The sequence below is a fragment of the Apteryx mantelli genome, chromosome 5 (genome assembly GCF_036417845.1).
Source record: "Apteryx mantelli isolate bAptMan1 chromosome 5, bAptMan1.hap1, whole genome shotgun sequence".
NCBI classification, from domain to species: domain Eukaryota; kingdom Metazoa; phylum Chordata; class Aves; order Apterygiformes; family Apterygidae; genus Apteryx; species Apteryx mantelli.
In genome coordinates this window covers 15,465,855-15,485,706 of record NC_089982.1, presented here as the reverse complement: position 1 = coordinate 15,485,706, position 19,852 = coordinate 15,465,855, and the positions used below count along the sequence as shown (strand labels likewise).

Sequence of the window (19,852 nt, the reverse complement as noted above, 5' to 3'; positions counted from 1 at the left end):
TGCTCAGTAAAGCAATACGTATATGCTATTCTCTGTGTTTCTGTTGAGTGACAGAGTAAGGGAGATAAAGTTCCTGAGACAATCTGCAACCCAATTTCTTTTTTTTTTTCCAAACATGAATGTTTTATTAGGTTTAAACAAATACAAAGAGAGAGCAACAGTACAAAGGAAAGCAATCTTCCACACAGTAATAATTAGGAAGAAGTTTCACTGATGTCATTTGTTGTTTGCACAAGCATTGTTTTATTTTCAGATGTTGTGCTTTTGGTAACCTTGACACCGTAACTGAACCGACCTTATCCAGTAGCTCAGTACAATCACAATAGCTCAGTTTCCAGCAGAATTAATAAACTGCTGAGGAACACAAAACTCTGGAATTTGCTAAGCTGAATATGATCTAGATTTCAAATGAGCCTTCTGCCTTCCCACCAATTCCAATTATATTCCTTTGTAATGGTGGAAGGAGTGGTATCTCTTTTCTTTGAGGGAGCAAAATGAAGAAGTCAGTCCTGGTTGAATTTTGTGCCCACTCTGCTGCTCTTGTATGGCAAAAGAGAAGGTGACTGATGGTGCTCAGGACAGTCTCTTCGCTTTAAATTTCATTTAAATTTACATTTTCATTTACATTTTTAAAGTCTCATCACTTTACATTTCACACTTCCATAAGTCAGCCTCGCCCCCCTGACGATTTGCCTCCATCTTTTTTATCTATTTATATTGTTAGGCGGCCTCATATTAAATAGAATTTGTAGATAACTTCGTTAGGCTTCTTATACTGATGCCAATTGTCTTAAACCTTGTTGCCCAAGGAAAAGCGTGCTGCTTTTCATATGCAGCCGAAAGTGTTTTCATTGCCTTGTGTGAAATCACACTATGCTCTGGCATTTTCATACACTGAATCCAGTGCTAACAAGTACCGGTGCCATCTCTTGCATATTTAGGCAGCAGCCTGGAGTCTGACAGAGTTTGCCTTAAGGCAGTGATAAGTTTCTGGCTGCAGAATCTTAACTATCATGTCTGTGTGTACACCAGCAATTTTTGTCTTGCATTAGCAATATGATAAAGAAATAGCTCTCTTTCAGAGGTTTGCAAGAATCATTTTGAAGACACATGTTTTCTCTTTGGTTTGCTCCTGATCTGATTGATGATAAAATTACCAATGGCCTCAGGAGAAGCAGAAACTTTAATTATAATTATGAATTAAATGAGCTGGGAGAAGATGCATTTTCCCAGACAAGAATATATAACTTGCAAGTTGGTTTATAAAGTTCGTACACCCTATTTAGTGTACTGAAGTAAAAAAAAAAAAAAGGAAAAAAAAAAGTTTTCCTCATTTGAGTCTGATTCGTCTTTTCCTTACTCTGATGCAAATCAAATCTGACTCCACTGGAATTAATTCTTGATTAAGATCAGTGCATTTTTACCAGCATAAGCCAGGCAAAATATATCCCAAACATTTATCTGAGAGGAGAAAGGGATGGTGCTATCAAGAGGAATTATAGCACAAGTTGTTTGCTGTGGGTAACCTGCTTGCAGAGCATCCACATTGGCCATGTCAGACTGAGAAGCATGTTGGGCACAACAGTTGCAAGGGAAAGCCTGGCACTTGCTTCTCCTTTTCTCCTCTTCCCAACTTTCTGAGAAAGATGGAAGTAGTAACATTACATAATTACTATATTAGGCTGTTAGTGGCCTAAATACTTTTTTTTTATGTTGCATATATTAGGCCTGTTATTAAACAATGGGAAACTCCTTCTTGGACTCTTTTGTTGAGCCAAAATCCAGTATATTTTGGTGGCACTGTGTTTGTTTCAGGACATCGTAGATGCCCATCATCTGGGTTTTAGAAAGGGCTCCATGTTGGTGCCTATGGCTGGCAATGGGTCATTTCTTATAAACAGGATCGCTTCCTATCCCTATGTTGCAGTTGGTTTTTTTTTGTTTGTTTGTTTGTTTTGGTAGGGGTGAAAGAGGGCAGGAAAGGACGTGTTTGTTTGATTGATGGGTTGATATTGGTTGATGTGTGGGTGGGGGGAGGCGTTTGCCAAACACCCTTCTGAACTGTATGTAACCATTCAGCAGATACGTTCCTCCTTCCTGAGGAAGCCTTGTCAAGCTACAATCTACTCGGAGGGTCTTCGCTGAGACCTTGCGGATGCAGGGGGGAATTCGTTGCATTTGGTGGTATTTATTTCTTCTGTTTCTGGACTGACTGCACCCAAAAAAAGATGAACATTGTGCACTGTATCAATTTCCCTGCTGCTTTTCCCAGACCATGCCTGAACTCCACTTTCCCTCCCAAAAGGAGCATTTAATTTTGTGGGCTCTCAATAAACAGGAGTTGGGATTTCTCCTGGCCTGGTTCCCATGGGCATTCAGCACGGTTCAGCAGCGCTCTGGCCTGTGGGCTGCCACAAAACCAAGCCTCATCTTCTAGACCCCTAAAGGCCTGCATGAAGGCAGCTATGAGCAAGTGCATCCCAGCCTCCCAAGCTGGTCAGATATTATGCTTTTATAAAATTACAGTCTTCCTGAGCTATTTGGTGGAATCTTCCACTTTTGAGATACCGAATACTGAATACCGCGTGACTGCCTCATCACTTGTCCGCCTTGCAACCAGCTGCATATAGCACTGTCGACACCGCCAGATAGACCTGCCCTCCTGTTTTTTCCCATTTATCATTCAATTTGGCCTACTCTTCATAGCCAGGTTTGCTCTGGCAATGTTAAGGGGGGGCTCTAAGGTGGATGCAAACTGTATGGCGTACAGGATTTGCCTGGCAAATTTTTTGCTTCCTTGCTTCCCATTTGGTGGCACCATAATGCTGCATGCCCTTCCTAGGGTGAAAGACAAGTCTGTGACCAAAGGCCTTACAGCTGAATAATTTTCACTTCCTGAAAAATGTATACGCTGTAAAACAAACCATTACCTCCATCCTGCTAAAGCCATCTCGCAGAGCTAGCACCTGCTGTTAATTTCGTAGTAAACAGTACTTGTTGCTCCAGAAAGCTTTTTAATCATGATATTAAAAACCAGACAGAAACCCCATCCATACGGTTATCTCCAGCTGCCTTTCTTGCAATGCGTCGTGACTGATCTTGCCGAGCGATGGGCATCCAAATGCAAATGGGATTAGCTTTGCAGCCATTCCCTTGAAATTGCTCTTGAATCATTCGGAAGTCAATTCCATTTGAGAAGAATTTGCTTCAGGTCTCACACAAAGAGATAATGGTCCAATATATTATGATATAAGCAATAATAGTTTAAGTCTCGCAGTTCAGAAATATAGTGAGTTATATGCTGGGTTGATGAGAGTTAAAGCTTGATATATAGTAATAAAACTAGTGATCTAGAGATGAATAGATTGGTGTACGGAGCACAATATTTTCCTGCCACAAATTAGAGCTGGGGTACTGGTCCATAAAAAGTGAAGGATACCATAAAATCTCCTTTTATATTTGTTATGCATGAAGAGCTAATAATATGTACAGTTTTACAAACAAAGCACGAAAAGAATAAAGACCTTTCTTAAAATCAAAAGGGTCTTGGCTTAGAGAAAGATTTCTTTTACCTTAAGTGAAAATTAAACTATAATTCTTACATATGACATTCCATGCCATATTTTACCAATGCTAGTTTCAGTGACACTTTACCTGTTCCTATATGGTTTGTATTTGACTTGCATTTAAAAAAAAATGCGGTGGTAGGATGCTACAGAAGGCAAGTAAGACAGCATATCTAAATTCAGGCCAGCAACTAAAATAAAAGATCAAAATTAAATTTTTTAGATTAAAATGGCTTTTGTAAATCTATTTTCCTAATATGAATGAATTGCATGAGTGAAACTGGTTTAGCAGTACCATTAATCAGGCCTTTTGTCTTGCTAATATAGATCAGTCAATAACAACAGATGGGCTGTACATTTTATTATGTGAAAATAAAGATGAATGGGACATATTGCAGAAGTAAACTTGCAGTTCAAAGTTACTGGGCAAAAAAGGGGTTTTGTTTTAACAGGGAAGAAGTGTGTGGACTTCATATTGGGTTTTTTGTTCAAGCAGGGTAGTAAAGGGGACTTGCTGCACATGATGCTGACATAATGATTGGAAATCAAGAACATGAATTTCTAGTGTTTGTATCTACACAGATAGGTTTAAATTGGTTTGGTTTGTGTTTTCTTTCTCCAGACAGAGGAACTGTTTAACTCCTTAGAAGAGTTAAATAAGCGATATATAAAGTTTGCCACTTTGTTACACTGCCAGGAGATAAGAAATTTAAATATCCAGTGATAACCTTCAGGAAGATTCAGATCAAAGTCTCAGGCAAGATTTATCCCCTTGTACAGAGACAGAGTACACGGAGAGAGCTGACTCCCATCTAGATTACCGAAACAGATGCACTGGGGCACACAATTATAACACAGTAACCCCTAGAAAAGCAAAGTCAGAGTTGGTCTTCCTCAGGAGAGAGGAATGACCTGTGCTTAGCTGGAACCGATCAGGAGAAATTTTGATGGAAGTGTTTATTACATTGTTAGAAAATGTGGCTTCATGAATTCAGATTCATGAAATTGCTTCAGTTTTGCTAAAAGTTTGGTTGGTAGTGAGCTGCAAAAAATCTCAGCAAGGTCAAATTGTCCTACATTGACACTTTCAGGTGTAAATATCTGGGTTTGATTTTTAAGAATATTTTGTTATATAATTATGCCATCACAATTCTGCTTTCATGTTACTGTAAGCATTAAAACAAAAGCATAACAATATATTATTATAATAAAAAATTAAATGGAAGATTTGGATCCAAAATGTTTGTTGAGGTTGATGGTTTGATCTTTTTTTAAATTTAAAAAAATTATTATTTTTTCCTTTGTGGAGAAATTGAATGTTCAAAAGGGTATCCCAGATCAGCGGGCAAACTGACCTACAGTCCTCAAGGCGTCCTGCAGCTGTACCTACGGATGGTCAAGCGACTGATGGGATTTCAGGTTCTTTCCTCTCAGTACCCCCCAGTGTCGGGGGCTGCGCAGAGCAGCCCAGCGCGGGGTGGAGAGGGGACCACGGCCGGGTGCCGCATAGCCGGGGCTGGCGGCCAAAGTCCCGCAGCGCCTTGGGTGGGAGCCTGCCTGGAGCCGTCGTCCCCAGCCAGGCGGGGAACGCTCCCGCGCGGCAGTGGGACGCTGCTGCAGCACGATGCAAACCCACGTCGGTTCGGTCTGTGCTGCAAGGCCGTGCTGGGTTTTGCCTGCTGTAGGGGCCCCCACGCGCCCCTTCAGATGGAAATGCAGGCTGAGGTCCAGCTGGGAGTCGCACGGGCTGCTAAAGCTGCCTGCGACCTTGTAGCCGGGAGTAGCATGGCTTGGAGACCCTGAATGCTAATGGGGATAGGACTGGCTTTGTGATACGATTTCTTTTCTGCAGAACACAGAAAAATTTAGTCGTGTTCATGTTCTCGATGTTCTTCTCAAAAATTTTCTCCATAAAAAAGTTAACTCACTCTTATTACTACTACTACTAACAACAGCAATACTGGGGCTGAGGATTGAATGAGCATACTCCCATATAGAAATTATTTTTTTAAATTCTGTCTCAGCTATTATCTTAAATTTATTCTAAAAGTGCAGTTGTTAGATGCCAGTTTCTATGAACAAGACAGCCTCTGCACACACTGGTTGTGCGACAATTTGCGAATGGTTTCCATCTCTTATCCAACATCTAAGAGAGGTTCAGATGCCTCTCGGTAGCAATGAGAAAGAGTGTGGAAAAATAAAGCTGGGCTTTATTACTTATAAAAAGTAAAGTGGAATTACAGAATATGCTGTATTCTACATACATATGTATGTACATATTCTATGTAGAATATGCTTCTTACTGTAGCCAGTAAGAAAACTGGCTTATAATAGACCATGTGATACCAGCCTTGTGGAGAAACAGCTGTAGCCGCAATTGAAAAGTGAGATTAGGTTGTAGTGTACTAGGCCATACTGTGAATCCACTTGAATGTAAAAATAGTATTTAAACCTTAGAAATGCTTACCTTCAGGAGGGAAACCCAAAGCCTACACACATTGTCAAGGCTGATTAATCAGCACTGAGGAAATAATGAGAAAAACACCTTTTTCTTTTCTGCAGCTTGCTGATCCCTCCTTTTGGACTTTCTAGTTACATCTTTGATAAGATACAGTTAATTGGTCAGGCAGCATAAGTATTGCCTTTGATAATGTGCAGAGATCTATTGGTGAAAAAAAATACATTTGTTCTTCCAGTCACCAGAAATTAGTGAAGCAATACTTGTTTAATTATAAAACATATGTGTGCTTTGTTAGTTTCCATCTGTCTGCTCACTGATTTGCAATTAAATGACCAGAAGAAAAAGATACGTCCTGTGGCAATTCAGGGGAAATGATTCATCTCTAATGCTTCTGGGTTGTGTATGTATATGCAGCAGCCTGCGTGCGAGCAGTCCAAGAGAGAAAGGGAAGCAGCGGGAAAGAGAGGGGAGATACCCTTATGGATAAGGGGTATTAGGAACAGTGAAAGTCCTCTTGCTTTAATTCAAACACGTTTAGTTGTCATGAATCCAAATGTTGACTGAGACTCATTTGTTGTAACTCATCTTCCTCTTTTGAGAAACTGGAGAGCAAAATGGAGCAAGAAATACTAACGGGGAATGGAAATGGGATTTCAAAAAAGGAGGCGGGTGTGATCAGAATGAAAAGAATGAAAAACTGGTCCACCTAAGTGCTCTAAATAGTCAAATTTCATTTTTACCACTTTTCCCTCCTTCCTTTTCATTCTGACCACAGAAAAGAAGGAAGGAGGGAAAAGTGGTAAAAATGAAATTTGACTATTTAGAGCATTTAGGTGGACCAGATTAGTTGGAGATGGAAGTTGAATTGTTATTCTATGTTGCAAATTTTTCCTTTGCATGAAAAATAGTGGGCCTTATTTAGTGGCCCATTCTTCTATCCTTGCACCAGTTCAGTTTTAATAACTCTAAGGGAGTAATGCTGCACTGAGTCAGGCCTGTTACCCTTTGTAAAATGAGACACCCAGAAGAGCAAGAATAGTTTTAATTTAGTATGGAAAAAAAAAAAAAAAAGAGGAACTGGTGTACTCGAACTACACATGCTCTCTTCATAAATAGTTAAGAGGTTCACAAAACCTTTTGCTGGGTAAGGTATTCCCATCCCTAATAAAGATGTACAGTGTGTCTCCATGTAGCTGTGTAGACGGGCACCGCATTGCCTTCTCCTCCAGTCTCTTTCAACTGTTATTGTTCTTTCTTGTCTTTCGGTAAAAGCAGTGGCTGGAAGGAGAGCCTTTCATGCCCCTTGTAATTGCGGACCCAGACGACACAGGTATATCTAGAGCAAGGGAAGAGAGCTGCCTGACATTTCGTCTTCATGAAGACTGACAAGGAGAAGGTAGCCAGCCTTCCGCAGTATTTTTAGTTTGATGTTCTGGGCTGTTTTATTGATCATCAGCAACGTCCGTCACTGTGTATAACGATAACTGCTTCAGAGGCGGAAAAGAGGAGATTGAATAAGGCCTTCAGGCCTGTCGGCTTCTTGCTGATGGATCTGTCAATAGTTGGTGCTCCTCCGTCCCCTTACTGCCGTGAGCGTCTCCAGCATCCCTGAGCAGTGACAGCAGCAGGGGAAGGGCACAGCAAGAGCCTGATTCTCCACTGAATTGGTGCTTTCTGGTGTAGAAGATTTCCTCTATAGAAAGGGGCAGAGGGGTATAAAAAGGAGATTTGTGAAGAGGGAGAGAGAGAGAGAGAGAAAGGAAAATACATACATATTAGGTGTTTTCAGTGCTGGATTCTTTCCCTCCCCTTCCCTCCCCTCCGCTTTCTCCAGACTTCTCGTATCGACTTTATTCATTCCTGGCATCACCGGAGAGGTGCAGAGCTTTCCTTAAGTCGCTAGCATGGGTCCACATCGGCGCAGAGCTGTGCCATCTCGTGGCTCCTCTGCTCTGCGTCACAGCCTCTGCTTCCTCTCTATAGCAGGGACCGCACAGACAACTGTACTGCAAAACAGACAAATAAGCCGAAGCTTGGCATTTTCATTAGCAGTCTTAACAAGAAAGTCAGAGACTGAACAACGAGCCACAGACTGGACATTCATTTAGTCTTTTGCCCTTAGAGTAAATTTCAAATTGATGATCTAAAATGAAAGGCGTGTTTCCTATTTGTAACATCCTCAGCCATTGCTAGCTACGTGCATGCACTTGATTAAACATCGTGATAAGTCAGTATTAAAAAGTGCGACCTTGAAGCCTCCAAAAGTTTGCATTATTTCTTTCTACAGTTTTGCAGGCAATTCTTCCAAGCACTAACATAATGTTTTATTGCTAGTATTGCCAGTGATGTTAACAAAGGGACATTCCCAGTCGTGTGAATATGCACTTTTCTATCACATCACATAGTGGAAAGAGTGCTTAGGATGTAAAGAACAAATTTTTCTAGTCTGAAAACAACTGTGCATTTACACCTCAGTCCAAGAATTCTCCCAAGACAACTTTTTATTTGAAACGTACACTTTTTTTGAAATTTTCAGAAAGCGCTTTTAAGTCTTTGACAGCTGAATTTTGGTTGTTTCATTTGTCCTTTCTGTCTTGTTTTTGCAGATGATGATTTTTTTCATGAACTTCCGGAAACTTTTCCGTCTGATCCTCCAGAGCCATTGCCTCACTTCCTCATTGAACCCGAAGAAGCTTACATTGTGAAGAACAAGCCCGTGAATCTGTACTGCAAAGCGAGCCCTGCCACGCAGATCTATTTCAAGTGCAACAGCGAATGGGTCCATCAGAAGGACCATGTGGTGGATGAGAGAGTAGATGAAACCTCTGGTGAGTTTGCATTATATCTTGGGAGAGATGAGAGAGAGAAAATTAAAATGCATTCATATCAAGCCCACCTTTGTAATCTAGCAACTATTCATAGGACAGCTACTTCTCTTTACCCTTAATATAGGTGTGAATTCTGTGCCTGGTCCTGCCAAACATTAGCTGTCATAGCACAGAGGTGATGTCTGCATCCACGTCAGCTACTAAAACATGATTATAGAGGATCCTGCTCAGTTTGAACCAAAATCATATTTTGAAAACATAAAACCAAGCACAAACAAAAGAGAAGCGCTCGGCCAAGTCAACTCCTTGTTCAGCTCTCCTGTGTCACAAATGCACAGGGATGGTCCTTGTATCATAGTCACAGAGGAAAAAACACATTCTTGCCAAAGTGCTGACAAGCATTTAGGTTATTCTTAGAATGGTGTTTTGCTAGGGAGATTTGGAAAAAGAGGAGAAATTTAATCAGCTTCCAGCAAGAAAGAAGGAGAAAGCACGTGGGGGCACAGCCTAGAACAGGGTATTGATCCAGAGCAAGTAACTGCCGATTACTCCATTATACTCTTCCTCCTGCTCCACAGAGTCCTTATGAAGGAGAACTACCTTAGGTTAGCAAGGAATAGAAGAAAAAAAGCCAAGAACCCCATCCTTCCTCATTCAATATCAGAAATCCCACTGACATTCAGGGAAGACAAATAGGACCCTCATAGTACCAAAAAAAAGGGGGGTTAAAAGCTTGAGCTGTAAACAAGCCTGTGTCAAAGGTATGATTGTTCCAGTCTGGGAAGACTGGTAATCAATAGAGTTTGTGACATGCAAGGAGAGAAGTGGGACTTAGTGCTGTCTTGAGGGCTGTGAAAAATAACTGGGTATCAAGCGAGAAGGTAACTTTCATTTGGGAATTGCACCACCACTTGGTCTAATTACGTAGAAAAATAACTCCACCAGATGTCTTGGTAGTCTCTTGTGAACTGAGTTTTATTTGTTTCAGCTCATTTATCTGCACAGAGATCAAAAGCCCAAGCTTTTAACAGTGCTGTGGTGCTCTCAGCTTGAGAAAAAGAAGGTGGGTGTAGGGAGGTAAGGCTGTAGAAAGAAGAATACGTATTAAACTTCAGGCCTGTTTATTTATTAGTAAGAACAGGCTATTCCAGCAGGTTGACTGCAGCAAAATGACTAAAAAGAGAAAATCTGGTTACTTAACACATCTTCTATTTTTTTCACCTGTGGGAGTCCACTGGAATGAATGAGGACAAGCAGGAGAGCAGCTATCACTGTGTTAATTCTTTAGGCTTTTATTAACATCAGCATTCAGAAACTGAATTGTGCCTTCTGTACAGTACAGCCAAAGGCGGCTTTGAAAATGAAGGGTCTGATTCTTCTGAGTGACCCTAGAGGAAATAAAAAAGCATTTCCATTGAGCTCAGCGGTTCTGTGTTGAAACAGGTGAGGGAAGAATAAGATTCGAAATTATTGTTTTCAGGCTTTTGCTTCTTTGTGAGGAGAGAAATTAGCATTTAATGTAAACAATGAAAAAAGTAGGTTTAGCTTTCTTTCAGCAGCAATTCAAGACCTTTAGGAAATCAGTTGTGAATCATGTGTCTCAAAAATAACACCCTGACAACAAATTATTGTCCATTTTGGTTGACCCAGTTACAAGACAGAACCAGTGAATTAAGCGCTGCTCTTATATGAAAAGAAAATGGTTGAAAATGCTACAAACTTGTAAAGTAACCTGACTTTACTAGAAACCCTACACAGGATGAATATATAGCCTAATATTAGTCTGTCAGGTACAATTGGTGTAATCATGCCAGATAAGATGAAAGATGGAGAAAAAGCCCCATTATATTAATTTCCAAAAATGTAACTATAACAAGACAAAAGAAAGACTCTCTGAAAATGCCTAAGATTAATACATTCTATGAGCTTCTGTGTAGGAGGAAATTTACACTGGTAAGGAAAATATCAAATTAGTAAAAAGCTTGAGTCAAAATATGAGCAATAGGTTACATAGCTCGGTTTTCATGTTAACACCCTTTCTCTGGAGCAAAGCTTATAGATCTCTCAAAAACATGGAAACACTGTTGTCACTCTAGTTTTTGGTACAGGTGCAAAATTCATTGCAATGCACACTTCCTTTTTTTTCCAAAATCCCGTTCTAGAACTTCATGATGCCATAAAACAAATTGCAGCAGAGAATGTAGAAGCCCAGTCTTGAAAAGAGATCCATCTGAATATATTAGAGGATGAATGTTTTGAATAATAAACAGCAGCAATTACATCTAAACAAAACCTGTCTCCAATTAGAGATTAACTTAATCTACTGGACTTCCAGGAGGGGAAGGGAGGGTATGCCAAAAGCTGTGCACATCAGATTATTAGCATAAGAGCCACAAAAAACAGTCATGCTAACAGCTTGTTAAAATGAAGCTGTCAGTATCTAAATTTGTCAGTCCACCTCATGGTTGCCAAAAGGCTAGTGAATGCATGTCATGAGTGCAGTGTTTCTCCATCTTGCCATAAGCAGACTGAGAATCTGTGGCTGAGGACACATAGTGTAGTATAGACATTGGGTGAGCAATGTGTTGAAGGCAGCATTGAAATAATGCCTTCTTCAAAGCTACGGAAGCTCAGCAAAACGTGTCCACTGGAGCTGGAGAAAAAGTTTCATGAGACAGTGGCCTTGCGGAGTCACAGTGCGAGGAAGGTTTTACACCTATGAGATCATCACCTTGGCATCTTGCACCAGTCCGGCTGGCAGAGGTCTTCGACTCCGCCACTTCTGAGGCTGTTTTGCTTTCCTTTGCTACTTTTGGTTGGCTGGTGCAGTAGTGCTAACCTAAGGCATACCTGCAGCGGCTGAGCTGCGCAGAGGGCAGCGTAAGGATGGCAGCCCCTGCCAAAACTGCTGCCAGCCTTGGGCTGGCAGTTGGATGTTGTTTGCTAGAAGTCACTCTGTGCCCTTGGAGCAGTCGTGTAGCACAGCACTGCTAAGAGTAAGCCCACATTTGGCCCCAAGCAGTAACCCTGGCTCAAAGGGAACCTAGCTACACAGTATTTCTGCTGGGCCAGACATGCCACCCAAGCCACTGAAAACTGGGCATGGTCTTCCCCACTGATGGTTTTTCCATGCTGGAGGTCCATTCAGTGACAAAGAGGAGCACCACACTCAGCTGGTCGTCGGCTGCTGTTTCCTCTCTCAGGTTCTCAGGGTAGAAAAGCAAAGGAAAGGAAAACAAGACCAATAGATTAAAAAAAATATGGGAGGAAGGACCTGGGAGTGCTGGTGGACACCAAGTTAAGCATGAGGCAGCAATGCGCCCTTGTGGCCAAGAAGGCCAATGGTATCCTGGGGTGCATCAGGAAGAGTGTTGCCAGCAGGTGGAGGGAGGTGATCCTCCCCCTCTCCTCAGCCCTGGTGAGGCCCCATCTGGAGTACTGTGTCCAGTTCTGGGCTCCCCAGTACAAGAGGGATGTGGCACTACTGGAGCAAGTCCAGCAAAGGGCCACAAAGATGATTAGGGGACTGGAGCATCTCTCTTATGAGGAAAGGCTGAGAGAGCTGGGCCTGTTTAGCTTGGAGAAGAGAAGGCTGAGAGGAGATCTTATCAATGTGTACAAGTATCTGAAGGGAGGGTGTCGAGAGGATGGGGCCAGACTCTTTTCAGTGGTGCCGAGCGACAGGACGCGAGGCAACGGGCACAAACTGAAACACAGACACTTCCATCTGAACATGAGGAAAAAAGTAAAAGACCAACTATGTGTTCTTTTCTGCAGCACCGGTTGTAGGGAAAGGGAGAGGACTAAAATGCAGATGTGATGCTAGAGGTACATCATCTTGGGATGGTAAATGATGCATGAAAGAGAGAAATAGGTTTTGGCCTGCAAAGGATTATATTTTCATGGACTCTGAGCCTGTGGAAACACTGGCCATGAATGAAATCTGTGTAGAAATAATTAATTCCTGTTATAAGGCAAATTTATTACTGTCACTGATAAAACCGGAGACAGTAGCACAGCAGTAGAAGTGGCACAGGAGATAGAATGAGAGTGCAGCCCAGCTGTCATTTAAAAGAGCTGCTGGATAGAAATATTGAATCTATTAAGAAGGTTAATTTTAAGAGGGGGAAAAAACAAGTATTTGTATATTTTTCCTGTATAAAAACATACATGCGTATATATAGATAGATACTTTTTTTTCCTTTGTAACACAGAGAAGGCATGGTCACAAAACAAGGGTTTTAGGTATACGATCCTTTGCACTATGGGCTGTTTTTAAAGAGCAGGTAAAGCATTGCCGTACAGTACATGCACAGGGACTCTGTGGGAGTTGTTGCCTTCTGGTTGGAGAGGATGTGAACAGTAATGGTGACAGGGTGTTCTAGTACCACTTTGTTTAATTAAATTGGCCTGAAAAGAGAGTCTTTCAAAAATTCCAAGGATGGCGCTTGAGAAAGCAGAAGCTCTGTCTAGAAGATCATTAAAGTCTGGTTTTTAATTTTCAGACTCATTGGAATTTTTCTTCTTTATGAAAAAGTTAAGTATTTTCATGAAGAAGTCCAAATGGGTGCTTTGAAAATCTTTAGTGCACATCTTTGGCAGCTTCATTTCCTAGGTATGTGAAGTACAAGGCAGGGCATCGTCTTTTTTATGTTTTTACTGAAATATTTTCCCATTAACATGGAAAAATATATGTAAAGAATATGAACACTGGTTTTAAAAAGCAAAGATGAAAGTTGCTTTGAGGGAACACATTTGATTTTATGACTGCCTGTCATAAAAGATAACAGCACAGAAAGTAAAAGGAGCCCTGCAGAACTGATACTTTTTGGACCAAGTAAATTCCACTGCCACAGAGCAGGAAGCTTAAGAGCATCAATAATTATTAGAGCAATTTGTGCACATTTTCCAAATTACTGTGTCTCTGAAAATGACTATGGCAAAAGGTTTTATTTCACATATGTGCTTTTTATGGAGAAATATTTTCACAGCAAAAAAAGCATTTCTGCAGTGGTGATAGAGTTGCAGACATACAGAAGACAGTCTTGCACCCCATACATTTGTGCGCAGAAGGATTTAATGCTGCAAAATAGAAACCAACTTTGCAGTGATACACAACAGAAAAATCAGGACTACAGGGACCTGTTTTTTTCTTTTCTATTTGAATATGCATTGTAATAGTTTCTCCGTGACTATTAAGGTGAAATGATCTATAGGCCCCTTCTTGCCCTCTGCAATGCCAGTGACATCTTCTTCTTCTTTCTCTCCTTCAAGCAAGGAGAAAACAACATTTGGAACTACTTTAAGTGCTAATTTAATAGACGTATTGGGCAATTCAGCCAGCATTATTGTTTGCCTACCCTTTTCTGCCTTCTTTTGCTTGGATGTGTAGGGTGAGGAGGGCTCAGGGATTTACTTACGACCTCCCTGCTGTTCCCAAATAGCAACGAGGTAGAACAAGGACTCCTGAGCCTTGCCCAAGGGTCCAGCCAATGCAAAATGAATGTTTTCCTTTCTTTACATAACTGTTAATGTGATTCCAGGGCTTACCCCCCACCACTATCTTTTCCCATTAATAAAGTATTCTCGAATGACTTGCAGATTTGATGAAAGGAGACTGAGCTTCTGACGTCTGGTCAGCATTGATCTGGCAAACAGAAAGCTGTTACCTTAAGCAACGATTCTGGCTGCCTGTCAGGGGAGTCGGTATCCAGCTAGCTAAATCTTTAATAGCTCACCCTCTCAACAGAAGATCAAAGATTGACGGCTAGCCTTGTGCCTTTAGAGCTGCTCTTACAGGCCGTTGTGGCCCAGGCAGTGTGGGGAGACTTTCACAGTGGCTGCCTGTGCTGTTCTGGCAGCATTTCTAGAGACAAAAAATCACTTTCAGCACACGGTGCTCTATCACTTTATCTTTTTTCTTTTTTTTGTATGTATGTGTACAAACATCTCAAGAAAGCTGTTTATTTTGATGTTCATAACAACATTTTGGAAGGCTGTGTTGCCCTAATGACAAAAGCCCCATCAACTTATTTAGCCCTTAACATACTTTATTTAAGCTGGGACACACAACAGAGAATATCATATGCCTACTTGTTTTGAGCAGTTGTGCTTCTTCGTTTTAGTATTTTTTTTTTATGAATAGGAAAAGCTGTTGTTGCTTATAAAATACAGGACTTATTTGAACACCAGTGGGGAAATGCTTATTTTGGAAGCCCAAATACAGCGTTTGGGAAGCACCCCCATATGCCCAGCTCTGCGAGAAGACTGCAGATGGGTAACATTTTACTTGTTTTCTGTGACTCACGGATGTTCCTTCCCTTATTGCTCTTTTCCCTCACTGCACATCATCTTCCCTTAACCTCTTTTTTCCTTGTCTTGGCTTGCTGTAGCCTCCTAATTCTCTTTATTATTTTTCAAGAGTCTGAAATACAGGGAAAAAGGCTATTTTTTCCAAACAAATGTGGCCGACTTCCCCTATTAACTTCACTAAGGAGATGACAAGTGGTGCTAAGTGCTGCAGTTATGCTTCAGCCTGCAATATTTTGACTCTCTGGGGTAGAATACCTTGGGGTTATGTTAGTAAGGGTAGCCGCATATCATAAATAAGGATTGTTTTCATTCCACTGTTGTCACAAGTCATTTTATTTTTCGTTTGTCATTGGATCAAATCCATTACAAGCACCAAGCGCCCTGATTCAAAATAATTATTTCTCAGCAACATATTGCCAGTTTTTAGCTGTGCTCCTTCAATATTCTCCCCTAATCCAACTCATTTCAAGGAAATTTAAAAATGTGTCCATGTATCTTTTCCCAAATGTTCCTATTAATGGTTTTGAGATGTGGGTTAGAATTGGTACTACAGTTCATTTTCTGCAGTAATTCAAAGTGTGCCCCCTCTTTGGAAGGGTGTTATAAGTGGAACATGTTTGTGTGTACGGTCTGAAAGGCTGCGGCTAGGGATGAAAGGAGCAGACAACTCTATTTCTCCAAAGAACTGGAACTCTCCAGGGAAATACAGGATGTTTCCTTACATAAAAATATGTGAACAAACCCACATTTTTTTCCTATTTGACATTTAGGTTGCTGGTATTTTAGATGTCACTCGGGCTGCCTTCTCGCCCAGTGTGCCTCACAAGCACCTCTCCCAGGTATCCACACCCATCACCATTGGAAGAAAAGCGCTCTCTTCTCAGATTTTGGTGGTCCTCAGAGGGTGAGCTATTAAAGATTTAGCTAGCTGGATCCCCTTGATCCAAATCAAGGGAATACCCAACAGCAAAGCTGCTGCAGACATTTTTACAAGAAGAAGAAGTTTCCACTTTTACTTGGGTAATTATTATATTCTGATAGAGAGCCGATTTGGAAACTTCAAAATTGGTGCACATACTCACACCCCCTTGAAAGTCACCATTATCTGGAATATAAATCCAAAATGATGGTTATTTCTGTAGAAGTAAGTGAAAAAAGTCACTAATGCTGACCTAAGGAAGGAAATTAGGTTTTGCCTCAAGTAACTTAAAATTGTATTCATATACCTAAAATAAGAATTTTGGGCCAGACATTTCTTTCCTGAGGAAAAAATCTTATAGGCAGAGCAAAGCCATCACCCAAAACCCAGGAAGATTCTGTTCTTGGGTAGCGGACTGGAGAAGACTCAGGTGGACCCAGAGGGAGCTCCCCCGCCTGTAATTCCTGCTCCTGCTCTTCCTGTGATGGGTCCATGGGAAGGGTCATTTGCCTCTTCCAAATTTTCTGTGTGTAGATCACCATGCATCTTTGTGCAGACCACTCCACTTCTCTGTTATTTGCCTCTGCTAAGTGTTTTGGGACCAATAGATAAAAGCTTTAGGATATTTATTCATTTCTTATTGCAACATTAACTTCCTATCTGCAGCTGTTCTCCTAATTGTCCTGAAGGTTTCCTGTGGGCTTTTAGGAGAACAAGGCTGAGAGAGGAAATAAAATTATTCAAAATAATAAAAAGAGGAATATGGATGCTTATTGCATTCATCTGAACCATTTGAGGATAGTTATTTGAATATGTCCAGCCTATACTTTATCACCCCTCAAGTTTTTTCCGTAATGAAGTCCTTTGTTACAGACTTGTTAATCCCTTTAGATTCCCAAAGGGCGTCTTCAGACATCAGTCCACCCACCACAGCTTCAAACTAGCCATAGCATTGCACAGTGCTGCTCGTTTTTTCCATCCTTTGGAGCTCAAAGTCTTTTTGTGAGAGACTTGGAGCCCCCGTGGCGATGGCACCTGAAAGGCCAACAAATTTCAACATTGTTTGGAACGGGAAGCGAGTCCCCCCCCCATTTCAATCCCCATCCTGCTTCCACTGGCCTAAATGGAGAATAACCTTGAAAAAAGGAGGGCAGAGCTGAGGCCTTGTGTACTGCGAAACAAAACTGCTGCAGTCGCACCCTGGCAATGCAAAGGCAGGAACACTTGTATTTTCTAAATACAGGTTTTTCAACTAATTAAGTATGAAAATGAGTAGGATTAGTAGGTCTGTAGTTTCTTTATGAAAATCCCTGAAAATACTTGGGGATATGGAAGGTCCAAATGACATCTTACTTCTTGCTTGCTGAGAACAAGTTATAGTCTGATGCAGTCACTGAAAATGCAGTATAAGGCTGTCAGGGTTTTGATGACTGTGCAAGACAAGTAAATGTTGTTCCCTTGATTCCCATGATGTCTCCATAAACTCACCTGAGTAGTATCTTCTGCTGTTTCCTCTATCAGCTCATTAAACAGTGAAATCATTCTATGAAGAGAGGTAGGAGCAACCCTATTGCTTAAATTAGTTTTTAAATTAGAGCAGAAAAAACTCTTAAAAAAAAAAAAGACATCTATGTGGGACAACAGTTGCACATAGATCAGACTCTGAGGAATTTTTTTTAAGCAGATAGGGCACCCAATCATTGCTAAAGTGTAAGGAAAAGGCAAGTAATGGTCACATCCAAGTCTGACCCACACAGGATCTAATTTTATGCTGCCTTTAGGGGTTCACCTCTTCTATTCATTTTGTCATTCCTATACATTTCTGTTCCCTACATAAGTGAGCAATGTGACGGGATAGGTACCAACACTATTGACATTCACCTGTAAGGTGAATGTACATCTCTTTTTCTTCAGGTTTTGATGGGATGTCTTTCATGATTCCTCATAACTTCCCATTCCTCTTCATATTTTGATTGTGAGAGTGGGAAGGGCATCTTTTGTCAGTCTCTTCTGTGCCATGTCTTCTCTTCACCCTGAATACCGATCTTTAGGCCCTCGGCACCTCCTCTATTGTTTGCTCCCAGATTTTGATTTTGGAGAGCATCTCGGTTGGCTGATTGCTGCTTTTGGCTTCCCAGGGATAATGCTGCTGCTGTAATGAGTGCTGACATAGCGCCATGCACTTTTCTGGGTGTATTGCTGTTCCCGTCTCTGAAGGGGAGTAAGAATTGTCAGGCCGTAAGAATAATGATATATAGAAAGTGAATCAGGTTTTCTTTGGGGTTTAGTTTTAATCCTTTGGTTCTTTAACTAAAGTGGAAACCAGTATTGAAATCATTTGAGTAAAAATGAGTACAAAGGAAAAAAAATGAGGCAACCAAAATTGCGAGGAAAGTTTTGAGAGTGTTCACTTGCATAATGAACAGGGTCTTTTTTCATGTCAAAGGCTTATGGACCTGCGGAGCAGCTCGCTCGCATCCCCAGCGACTCACTGCAGCTGACAGGGCTTGCGCGCGGTGCTATATCCAGAAACAAGCACGCGCAGAATGGCTTCTGTGACCGCCGCGCTGTCTTTTCACACTCCTCGCTGTGATAATTCTCTTATTCGCTACAAACTCAGGAAAATCTCTTGGCGTTCAGGAGCTGCTGTTTTGACTGTTGCCCTGGCACAAGCCTGAAAACATGCTGGATGTGGGAGCAGACAGTAAATTCCCCGAGTTGCAGCTCTGTCTGGTGAAAGTCACTGCACTTGACAGCGCACTGCACAAAGCCTCTCCGAAAGCAGCTGCTTGCCTTCGGTTTGGGGGTTTTTTTTAACTTTTCAAGGTACCTCAGTCGGCTGTGAAATGCTGTCCCTAACACGCAAACCAGCAGCGACACACAAAGCGGTGAGGGTTTTGCACTTTTCCGCCAGCCAGCCCGCTCTTCCGGCCCACGACGGACTGAGAAGAGGGGCGCGCGCTCAGCAAGGCTCCCCAGTGACCCCTCGTGTCGCGGCGCGCTCGTCCTCCTTCCCACAGTAGCGGCGGCACCGGCCGCTCGCCTGGGCCGTAGCCCCGCGCTCGTGCAAATCCGCCGTTTTCGCGTTGTCTCCGCTTCGCAAGAGCAGCCAGAGCGGGTGGGGTCCTTATGTGTGGGGGGTCTCTATTTATATACATAGGTATATGTCAGTAACTTAAAAAAACAAAGCTGTGGGTACTTTTTTTTTAAAAAAAAATGCGTAAACCCATTTATTGTTATTTTCTCAGCCCCCCCCACTGCACGATGCGAAGGGAATGTAAACACGCTGCTCAAAATTCAGATGTTCTCTGTCGGCTTCACAGATGTTTGAAGTTCAATAGATTTTTTTTTTTCATAATTTCCTCGGCTTCTTCTAGCGAAGTGCTAAACAGCCATTATTCCTTTTTGCCTGCACATTGAGATTCATCCGTAGGCTCTAAACAGCCTCAAAAGTGCTTCAATTTTGCATGAGCGCTAAGCTGGGGACTGGGAAGCATTACCCACTGCTGAAGGCCCAGATCATTAGAAAGAGCATGTAAATCCTGTGAACCAGAAGCAAAAAGCGCGCAGATTTTCTCTGTGACGTCTCCTCCGCAGCTCTGTGTCGAACGTGAACCTGTGGCAGGGTTCTTCCCAGCCGCGCGTGCCTCAGCCGGGCCGGGCTTTGGCCCGCAGGCGGGGGGCCGAGTTGCCCGTAGGCCGCTGTGCTGCCCGCGCGCCCTGCCGCCTTCTTGGCGCCCCGCGGCGGGAGGGCCGGCCGGCGGCC

At 42.0% G+C, this 19,852-nt stretch overlaps 1 protein-coding gene across 1 annotated transcript in view; it reads left to right on the top strand.

Annotated features, from left to right (window-relative positions):
* UNC5C (unc-5 netrin receptor C) overlaps positions 1–19,852 on the top strand; it is a 257,162-nt gene that overhangs the window by 154,940 nt on the left and 82,370 nt on the right. The window contains exon 2 of the mRNA XM_067297086.1: positions 8,634–8,855. Coding sequence (XP_067153187.1) covers positions 8,634–8,855 — 222 coding nt within the window. The remainder of the gene's footprint in view (positions 1–8,633; positions 8,856–19,852) is intronic.